The sequence below is a fragment of the Asparagus officinalis genome, chromosome 8, assembly GCF_001876935.1.
Source record: "Asparagus officinalis chromosome 8, Aspof.V1, whole genome shotgun sequence".
NCBI lineage: Eukaryota > Viridiplantae > Streptophyta > Magnoliopsida > Asparagales > Asparagaceae > Asparagus > Asparagus officinalis.
The window spans coordinates 3,220,037-3,231,801 of NC_033801.1; the positions used below are offsets into that span (position 1 = coordinate 3,220,037).

General features: G+C 37.9%; 1 protein-coding gene across 1 annotated transcript; it reads right to left on the reverse strand.

Moving 5' to 3' along the window:
• Window positions 5,958-8,413, reverse strand: LOC109819525 (scarecrow-like protein 6). The gene is made up of 2 exons (XM_020385272.1): window positions 7,856-8,413; window positions 5,958-7,803 (listed from the first exon to the last, which is right to left on the reverse strand). The coding sequence occupies exons 1-2, from the start codon at window positions 8,088-8,090 to the stop codon at window positions 6,236-6,238; spliced, it is 1,803 nt and encodes a 600-aa protein (XP_020240861.1). The 5' UTR covers window positions 8,091-8,413; the 3' UTR covers window positions 5,958-6,235.

Sequence of the window (11,765 nt, forward strand, 5' to 3'; positions counted from 1 at the left end):
TTTTCTTCGGTGTAATAGAAACAATTCAAAGTATCAGTTTATATCATATGTAAGAAACGTAAAGATCTCATTGTTGGCATCAGCTATGATCTTGGCACCCAGACAAACTTTTGAATTTTTCGAGACTGATCTTTAGTAACTGAGAACGCGGGGTGACCTCTGTTCCCTCTTGACACGAGGCTTACAAACTTGTTGATTTAGCATGCTTAGCTGATAGCCAATGACGTATTCAACCCTTCGAAGATTCCATGTCATTTGATGTGCCTATGTTTTTCATATGATACGTAGATACGTCATTTGATGTGTCTGAAGATGCGTATAGCAATATTCGCCAACGGGATGATGTATATGCAAAATTGAAACTACACCTGTAGCAAGCTCGAAACAGGGAAACTACATGGGGTCTACGTGCGACTCACTCTTCTTGAAAGTACCTCAATGTTCATATGCAACCAACTCTTTTGGAAAATACTTGAATGTTCACTGAATGTTCACTGATTGTAGATCAGAGAGGCTGCCAAAACTTTCCAATTACTTACTCCAGGTTCAGTGTTGCGCAAGATTTTCACTTGCGTATTTTTTTTTTTTTTCACGAATGAAAAGAGTTCAACAAGTCGGAAGCAGAGCATCTTACACGAACTTTTGGCCTCTGATTAACGAGAGTGCTCGGTGAAAACGAAAGATGTAATTGGAAAAAGGAAGGGAAGCTAGCGTCGGTTCAACGCGCACACCCTGCACACAAAGCATGGAGAAGGAATACTCTGAAAGAGATGTTAAAGAAAGTTGCGGTGGCAAGGCATCTCCGAAAAAGGCAGCAAAAAGAGCCCTGATGATAACAATTCAAGCTTCTTCTTTCTTTTCTTTTTTTTTCCATTTTTTCCCCCCGTAGGCAAATCTACAGCCCCTCACCTCACTGGCTTATCTCATCTCGCTCTCACCGTTCCTCACTCCTATATCTTGATGACGCACAATAGATATCGATATCGAAGAGATCGATATCGCCTGTTGAGGGGTGGGGATGACAATGTTTATGCCAGGGTGGTCCAGCGCGCTGCCGATCACCTGCATTGGTGTCAAGGATATCGATAGAGAACAGACGAGAAAAAAAAAAGAGCAACATAAACAAACAATATTATTACGTGGGTCGGCATAATCGTCTGCTTTCATAGGCGGTAGCAGATTTAATATTTCGCTATGTACCACACTAGGACTATGCGGGTGCTCCATAATCATTGATTTTGTGCTCAACCTGCAGGATTATTCATCATCTCCACTTTGGCTCAAGCCAAATCCTAGTACTACAACTACCCCCATAAAAGGAAAGACGATATTGTTGTGATCATTGATTACCTTAGCGAGTAGATACAATTATGGCATGAGGGTCAACTTCCTTTCACTGAAACAACTTTAGGAGATCTGACCAAATACGTACAGATCACCAAAGGTTAGATGAGTGTAAACAATGGTTGAAATTCTTTAGCTAGACAAGTGTAACATTCTTGCAGAAATAGTATGGGACAATGAGATCTTTCATGCATTCAAATTTGGAAAGATTCTTAAAAACATCAGTGCAACTTTAATGTAGCCGTTTTTTTTTTTTTTTTGATGGAAAACTTTTATGTGGTATTTTTTTATTGACTTTTATAATAGTTTGGTGCAGATTTAAAATAACACCCAAAAGTTGGATTTTGAGGTACTAATTATGGTGTTGCTGAAGCGATTGGGATGCGTTTTAACTTTTGAGATTTGTTGGAATTTGAAGCTGGTTACTAGTGTCAGCAGTTTGTCTTTCAGAGGATTATGATTTGAAATTTTGAACATTTAGTCAGCAGCAGTCCAGAATTTGACAACGGAGCATAGTCCACCGGAAACTAGTTCAATCGTCTTCTCAAAATTCCTTGCGGAATCAATTTCTATTCCTATTTTACAAGTTTAGTCCGGGCAAATATTCATTTTTGGTCTTTTATAAAGTTTATTTAGCGTGTTCGGCCTACTTTGTAACTTGATTACCAATTTCGACTAAGTTTTTTTAAAAGCGTATTGAAAATGCTAAATAAATTTAAATAATGGTCGAAATATAAAAATTTGTTCTTTTTGTCTTATATTAAATTGGGTGCTGATTATTTCTCATCTTATCCTCAAGCTTCAACAAAAACAACAATAAAGTCTTCATTAAATATTTGGGGTCGACTACATATATCATAATCTTCCATCTAGTTTTCAAGGACTATCGCCCCTCCATTAATTATTATCACGTCATTTTAGATTGCTTCTCATAAAAATTTTTTAGGCCTACATCTACTTACTAGTAGCTTGTTTCGTTTAACTGTAATCTTATTATTTCTTTGACGAAAAATTCCCCAATGACCTAAAATATGGGACCAACATGGGGGACATGTGAGGTGTCTCCTTCCTATTGCATAATGAGCTGATCATCATTAATGATGGCCAGCTCATTATGCAATAGGAAGGAGACACCTCACATGTCCCCCCTGTTGGTCCCTTATTTTGGGTCCATGTAGCAAAACTCTTCTTTGACCGAGTGCATTTAAGGACCTATGTCAGTAAGTACAAGAGGCAAAATTTACAAGATAAACTTTATGTAAACATACATGATATTTTCTCGAACGGTACAGCTTGAAAGAGCCAACTGTGGTTGTAACTTTATGACAGAATAACGCCAACTGTGCCTTTATACATGATTAGAGAAGTAGTTAGTGGACTGTATGAAAACCTTTTCTTTCCATTTCATGCAAGAGATAAGGGTCCATCTAGGCCAACTGACCCAATCTTTGTTTTCCAATGTTGGCACCGAATCCTATAAGACTTCTTAATGACAAAAGTACCTTCTCTCATTCTTTTCGTGATGAAAAGTTTCTTATCATGAACAACTTTCATGCATGTTTAGACCCACATGCAAAGGGAGGTTCACTTTATAGAGAGCTTATTGTGTGTATCAAAACCAAAAGGGCCGGACCACCGTCCGATGACGATCATGTTTAGAGCATAAAGTTATTATTATTAACCTTGATCATAACTTTAAAGTTTTGGTGCAGCGGAAAAGTCATTAGCGTGGTAACAATCCAACTTTATTTAAGCATATTTGAGGAGGCGGGGATAAAAGATATTCCCATGCGAGTCTAGATTTCGGCTCTTCAGAAGATTGCTCAACCTATAAAGAGCCTATCAGAGTATAAAATTAACCCTTAGTCCTCATAACTCAAGAATTTTGGTATAGTAAAAGAAAATTTTGACAAATATATGACAATGGTCGCAACCGGGACCCGTCTCTGTTATGTGTCCCCCCCTCTTCCTTCTCTCTTTAAGAATCTCCTTTCTATGATGATAAGGACACTAGCCTTCTCTCCACACTTTGATTCTCTTAAGAAAAGCTTCATGTTTTTTTGTTTGATGACGACCTCTTGTTGAGCTTTTCTGCTAGGAGGGCCTTGGATAAAGAATTCTATTTGCTCCCTTATTGCATTGTAGTGTTGTTATAAACATATACTATGATTGGGCTCTTATGCGTTGAAAGCATCTTGTGAAAGAGACGACGATATCGGATAGCAAGAACAAAATCTCATCATGGTTTTGTCACTAAGAACCATAGAAAATGGGCTCTCTGGTACAATTTGTACACTCCTAACATAACTTATTGGTTAAGTAATTAGTTGACCTCATAACTAGATAGATGTTTTAAAAAAAGAACGTTAATCTAAGTGAGGCTTGCAATTAGTACTTGCACTAATAATGGAGAGCCACTTTTCGACAAAATCTTAACATTGGATTGATAATGAAAAAAGCAAGACGCCACGAATAGATGAGAGAATTAGTAACAAAACAGAAAAAGAAAAAAAAAGACGGAAACAATCATTTGATGTTTCTTCATAATGATAACCAAGAATATGAGCACTAAATGATCATTAGATCGTGTTATGTGTTAATATATCATTAGCCTCATGATTAAGGACCACATATGGTATACACAATAGAATTTTAAATCCATTATCGACAGAAAAAACAGATTTTCGATTTCTCGAAAAATTACTACTTTCTTGTGTCAAATGAATCTCTAAACATGTCTTCATTAAGTTTTTAGATTTATTCCAATCCCTCAGCATCAAATTGAGTCTGAATATTTCCACGTTTCAGGTTCTTTGAATACACTAGATAAGAGTACAGGCGATTCCTTAATTTCCCCGATTAACTTCAAAATCCTTAGAAATCTACTGCTGGAATGAATCGTTAAAGGCCTATAGTATGGTTTGAGAATAGGCTATTCTTGAATCTTTGTGAGGAGGAATAGTAGGATTCACTATGTAATAATTCTTATTCCAAGAGTTTATTCCACTGGCAATAAGAGTGGAATAAGAATAAAGAAAATAACCTCCATTATATAAGTTTGGATAAAAAATTGAACCAAAGATCTACATGTGTTGTATACAATCTCAAAAACTACTTAAGTATTCTTCAAGCCTATTGTTGATGTGCTTTGGTTTCCCAAATCCCTTGGCTAATACTTCCTTTGTCTCAAGAAGGAATCTCCTTTACAAGAAAGCTTACAATAAACTATTCTCTATTTATGCAAATAGCTATAAAGTTTCATAGCAAAAGATCATGGAAGATCATCTTAGAGTCTAGTGCAAACCAATGAAGCAGAGAGAACACATGCCCATGTTAAAGCTCTAATTTGTATACAAATAAATTGTCGTAAGCATTTGTCAACATATTGAAACTTTACAAAGGATACTATTGAATCGAAGTTGTGATATTGGGTGCCTTCCCTAAATCTCAAGGAAGGAAAACTTGTGAGCCATTGCCTCGACTTTCTTTTTGCCTACATCTTATGCAAGGTATCTAAACCTTTTTGAGGTTGGCTATGCTACAATGCAAGCTTTGGTTCATTAATGTAGAATTAAGTTCATGATATATAACATATTCATGGTATTTGCACTACAATGTGGTCCCAAAAGCTCTACGGCATTCCAACCACAATAAATGAACTAGTATTTGTTACCCCCTAGTTTAGATCTACGAATATTTTACAGGTAAACTCAGAAAAATAAGGATTATCAACCCTTAATCCTAGACTAACATTTGATTATTGCTTTGTGAGGATACAAACAAAAGTTTTTACTTAAACCAAACGCTGAGTTAGATAAGGATTGTTGTTTTGTCCATATTCAAAGCATGTTGGCATTAACTTGATCTAATAAATGACAAACTATATAGTATAATGGAAGGGCATAAGACTTCCATTCTACCTGCAACATGGGCTTGCTTTATATTTAATCCTTTTCTGTTCGCTTTAGATTTAAAAGATGAAACAGGCTCTGAACAAAGCAGAGGAGGGATATAAACTAATGGCAATGGTGGGCAACGAGAGGACAAGAGCTGATGGAGAAAAGCATGAAATATCGAGGCTAGCATGTGAGAATAGGACGCAAACCATGTGATAGATCAAAGGAGTGAACATTTTATATAAAGCCATGAAAATTAATCCAAAGATAAATATGACAATGCAGGCATACAGGCAAAAAAGAGAGCACCGGAAAATCATATGCACGTATTATAATAATGTAAAACAAAGATTATATTAGATTTGCTAATCCAAGACAAAAGAGGATTTGATTCATTGAATCATGAATAGAGAGAAGATTGCAGGATTCTGTTGCTAAAGATTTTTCTTAAATTCTACAGGAAAGAAGCATGTCAACATGACATTCACAAAAAAAAAAAACATGAGTTTTAACTTCTGGGATATTCAAACAGATTTGAATCAGATAGCCAATGAAAGATGGAACCTTTTCTGAAACGTAAATGCTAAGATTTGAATCAGAAATTTCACGAACCAGAAGATTTTAAGTTCTATGAATTATGGAACTACGTACACTGGCAAATATTGGCGCATAATGAGTAAACAGTATCCATGCTAGCAATTTAATAAGGGACCTGGATTTGTGAAATATCCTCACCATTTTTTTCCATTAAAAGTGTACAGTTCACCTAAACCAGAAGCTATCAATGCTTCCAAATCACAATATAACATTCGAAACACCATAAACATTACTGCCCAAATCCAAATAACAAACATATAGATAATTTTTGGGTTTGAACAATCCCCGGCATCAGACAATTATACTACCATATATGACAACAAAAGACGTTGCCTCGGATAATACAAAGGCAAACAAACTAACTAGCAGGTAGATGAAGAGTAAAGGATCACCTCTCCTCAGCATTTCCAAGCTGAAACCGAGACGAGCTCTCCCCTTTGCCAGCACAAGAACAGCGAAGCCTGCCGCTTCTCAACCTGAAAACCTCGAACCTGCACCCTCTTCAGTAAGCATTCAGCCTGCGTCTCGGTGAAGTTACTGAATTGGAATGGCACAAACCCAGCCGACGCAAATAGAGCTCTCCAAGGGACCATCTTCTCAACTGACCGATGACGACATAGAACCACATTCTCAATCCTTGGCTGAACTAAATATCGTTCGATTTTGTTGGCAACATCTTGATTAGCTCCTGAAGCATCAATTGAATCAAGAAGGATGGTGCAAGCCTGAAATGCATGGAGGAAATGGGTAGAAAACGGGAGATCACTGCGATCACACCCATGTTCTACTGAGACCACAATCTTTGGGTTCAATTGCTTGACAAATCGAAGTACTGTCGGAATTGACTGGTAATTGAGCACTGACCCAATTGGGAAATTCACTGCAATTGCTTCATCGGGTGACGATACAGCGAGAAATGCTGACGGGTCGAAGCCCTCGAGGCTAAGCGCATTGAATTCGAAGGGAATGTTGAGTTCAGCTGCGAAATGAGAGAGGTTCTCTCTCGTGAGATGGAGCTCGAGTGGGTGATGAGATGAATGGGAAACAAAAGCTGTTATCTTGAGAGAAGGTGTAGCTCCTCCTCGACGATGGGCAAGTTCTTGCAAAAACGAAGACCAGTGCCCTCCAACCCCAACATCGAAATCTACCACATGAATCTTATTGCATCCATGGAGCTCCTCGAGAATTGCTTGAATCGAAGTAAAATTCGTAAATTGAACAATTGGGGAAATCTCTGAGAAGGCTTTATAAGTTCCAAGCTTGAGGAGCACATCCAAGGGAGTCGATAAAGGTGAATTTGGGGGATTGTTATTAGCAAGAAGAAGGAGAGCTTCCTTGAAATAGAAAGCAGAACGAAACAAGGGTTTTCCTATAACAGGAAATGAAGGGAGCTGGTGATTGAGCCGCGCCAATATCCCACGTGCGCCAATGGAGTTTCCGGCCTCGACAAGCTCCGCCGCCTTGAACAGCTGGTCTACTATCGCCTGCTGATGGCCGGAGAACTCGTCCTTGACCTTAGGGTTTGAAAAGCTAGGGTTTTGAAGCTGGTTTCGACGGAGAAAGAGGCTGTTTCCATTGGCAGAATCTGGGAAATGGGGGTGATGGGTTTCGATGTGGGAGTTGAATTGGGGAAGTGGGAGGAAAAAGGAGGGATTTTGAGGAGGCGGGAGCTGCTGGTGATGGTTGAGGATGAGATTTGGACTGAAATGGATAGGTTTTTCTTCGATGGGTTCTTGTAAAAACACAGGAGGTAGAGGGAGACTGAGAGTGCTCATCGTCGTCGCCGTTGGCAATGACAGAGATTGGAAATTGTTAGCCTGAGCTCCGAAAGGATTGGGCTCGAGCCCCATCAAGGGATCGATTAGCCCGAAGCTCGATCCGTTGTTGCCGACATCATCGACGTTATCGCCCATGATCCACCTGAGAAAGCTCGGGTCTTGGCCTCCGCCGCCGCCGGCATCCTCTACTGGGGCCCAACAAAGCTCATTTTTCCGGGCCCACATCGAGGAGGGAGGGACCTGGTGAAATCTGGCCGCGCTCCGGCGGGCCGCCTCCGCCTCCGCCGCCGCTGCCGCTGTTGAGAGAAGAAGACAGTGTTGATGAAGAAGTTGGAGGGCTTGGGCTCCTTCTCTTGTCAAGAACCGAAGTCGGTTCTCTCAGTCCCGCAACTGCTTTCCTTTTCTTGTTGCTCCAAAAATCTGCTCTAATCTCGTGTTCTTCAACCCCCTGGCTTTGAATTTGAGTAAAGGGCATCCCTCTTGCTTCAATCTCTAAACTAAGGAGATGGGTTTGTAGGAAACCAGCTCTACTACAAGAAAAACGAAGAAAGATCTAATCTTGGTGAAGACTGGATCTCAATGCACTACAATCTCTAAGGGCAGCGTCTTTGCTTCATCTCCCGTTATCTCTCTCCTCTCCGTTGTCTTCTCTCTCATCTCCTCCCCCTCGTTCCCCAGAGCTTCTCTCTCTACTTTCTCTCTCTATAGCGGATAGTTTTGAGGACGAAGAGGTGGTGTTGGTGGTCTTTAGCTTCTCTCTCTCTCCCCCTGCTGTGGATGCGTGCAGCATAAAAAAGTTAAAAAAGTGGCCATCCCCTCTCACCCTTTCTCTCTCTAGAGTTTTTCCCCCTTCTATTTTCCTACTTTTTCTCCTTTTTCCACGAAAAATATAATTTTCAATCAAATGTATTTTTAAATGTAACAAAATTGATCTTGATACTGGATAATTGCCCTTGATCACAATGGTATTTCACCTCGTTAATTTTTGACGTCTCTAAAATATTATTGGTTAAATAAGTAATTTCATTAATTTATAACTAGATAGAGAGATAAGACAGAAGGTATACCAGTTAAAATCTACTGCAGGTCATCTTCTCTCTCTTTCTTTCTTCCGTCTCTCCATCTAATTATTAATTAATAAAATTAATTAATTTAATCAGGAGTATAATTTGTAGTACCGGGGTGTGAAATAAAAAAAGCATTGGATTCGAGAAGCAAGTTTGCAAATAAACACACGCTTTGGGTTATACAAGCAAAAGATCCATTATTTTTTTGGCTTGTTACTGCACTGAACAGTGCCCAGAGTTCGAAACTGTCAAAACCTACAACTAGCGTTGGTAAAAGATAAAATAAAGGCGGGTGGAGCCAGAGATACCGCCATCATTGCTTGTATTTTGACCGAAACACCCCCATACTGTTGTCTGCACCAACGTGGAGGCCGTACTTTAGGAGGGTAGTTTTGTCATTTGCATCTGAGCTGCTTTCGTACCACTTTTGAAATTAAAAGCAACGAGATCTCGGGCTTGTGAGATCTCTTGAGATGTGTTGGATTAAAGTAATTTCTCGCGATCTACTTTCGGAGGGAAAAGGAGTTAACCCTTATTAATTTAGGAGTAATCTACCTAAAAGCTCTATCAACATAATGATACACTTTAACCTGTTAGCTCATAGGAGGGTCATTGAAAATCTTGATTTTTTAGTTTACACTTTCAAAATATATAACAGTTATGAATCCTAGAATTTTATGCTTCAATACAAGACGTGGTCAATACAGGAACTATAATCTCATCAACGTGTTTTAATCATGCATTCCGCGTTAATTGGTTCGTTTTTTAACTCCATGGAAAAGTTTTACACCGCCTTCATATCAGAACATCAGATTTTTTATGGCCACGTAGAATATAAGTTTTCCATTGGTTTTTTTTCCATTTTTGGTTCGCTAATGTTGAAGAAGGAAAACTCGGTGAAAATCGTCGCAACATCAGATTTTTTTCTCTCCCCCAATTCCTTCCTCAACCTCGTGAAATCGACGAAAACTACAGCCATGTCGGCTTTTTACCGTATAAACAAAAGTTTTTCATTTTTCCCATGCGAACCAAACACAAGAAAAATAAATACATTGGTTTCCCACCATTTTTTATGCGGACCAAAGCGAAATAATCTATTTCTTGGAAAAGTTTGAAAAACTCAAAGTGGTTTTGTACATGGAAATACATTTCCCTATATCTAGGAAACGAACCAAACAGCCCCTTAATACAGGATTAAAACACATTGAAATCAGTTAGACAATAAACCATATCTATCATTATGAATTTAATTTTTGCAATTTGGAGCTTCAAAGTTTGTTTGTGAATCTACAATATCTTCACCTTGGATGTTATTATTAGTGACACTAGAAAATTATCCACTTAGAAAACCAATATGAAACTGTAAGAGGAAAAATATAATTAGTCCGAAACTAAAATTTGACCACTTTTTTGCACCTAAAAGCTCAACCTCTTCTCCTCATGTAGATTTATTTATTTATTATTTTTTTTTAAAAGGCTAACGAGGGGATGGGTGGGTTGCAGACAGTTGTGCTGCAAAATTGGGGAGTTCTGGCTTGTTCGAACCCACACGCTAGGGACCAAGACCCAACCTTAGGCTGACCAGTGACCATCTTTTTCCCTTCGTTTTGCGTGCGAAATTTTTTATCCGACCGAGGGCGCCAATAGCCTACACAACTAATTCTGTGGTCCTACAAAATGTCCTTCGTTAACAAAGCTAGTACAATGTAGCAGCAGTCGGCAGTATTTACGTGATGGAAATTCGAGGTCTTTGAGAAGGATGAGGATTGCGTTTTACCTTTTATCTTTTCCTTATAATAATAAAAAATATTGAAAATAAGAAAATTTCAATGGCTGATTGGTATGGCTGCATGTTTTTTTTTTCCCCACTCTTTTTTATGTCCAAAAGTTGTAAAGTAAATTGTAGGGTCTACAATTAATTTTTCGGATAATCATGGGACATTCATCTTTCTCCAAAAAAAAAGTGTGGCATTGGTTAAAAATTTCAAATTAAAATCCTTCCAAGGGCGTCATTTTTTTTTGGGAGAATGAATATTTGGTTATGAAACAAAATCTAACCAAACAAGACAGATCTAAAATGGGGGAAAAGGTTATATATACCGGTGTCGATGGGCTTGATCTAGAAAATTTTAATGTTACCAAACTGTATTTTTTCTGTCATTATACTACTATTAGAACGATAGGAGGGAACTTTTACTTCATATCTTGGTGGATAGCAAATAGAATCTTTATGCAATAGTTTAAAAGAGAATGTAGGCTTTATTGAGGGGTATTTTAGAAAATAAGATAAAAATAAAATAAAATATTAAAAAAATTCTTAACAACAGAGAAGTATTGTAATAAAAAAAATGGTTTCTCTAAAAGGTGCCACTAGGCACTCACTGGGAGATGAGAGAGATAAAAGAGAAGTGAGTAACAAGTGACTGCCCTCTGATTTTGCACGAATTTTCTCTCATCTCTCTCATTTTCTAATGTGTGCTAACATCCACCAATTAGAAATTTCCTAAAATAATGTTAGAAAGTTTCATAATAACGGCCTAAATGACACTTAAATCCCTCTTTCAATCTTTACACTTCAAAATGATTCTAGCCAATTAAAAGGATATTCTGACCAATCCAGAGATCATTTCGATTCCATTAGAAATGAGGATTAAGATCATCAGACATTGATCGATCAAACTGAGATTCAACATCTACAAGAAAGATCAATTCTTTGGGACCCTTTCTTCAAGCGAAATGAACAGAGATAGAATTAGATCAATTCCCAAAATGTTTTTTTGGATCTTCCTCAATGTCCAGATATTCAGGAAATGTGAGAAGCAGATGAATAAGCATTTGCTTTCGAAAGAAATCAAAGAATTTATTGGGGATCCTACAATATCAATTCATTCTTTTTTATTTGACAAATGATCAGAACTTCATCTGGGTTCGAATTCTACTAAGAGGTTCATTAGAGATTAGAATTTTTTAAAGAAAAATCAAGATGTTTCTTTTATCTCTTTCAAGCAATTAGGAAATAAAGAAATGGTTGATATATTCAAGATAATTACGTATTTAGAAAATATTGTCTCAAATTCATCCTA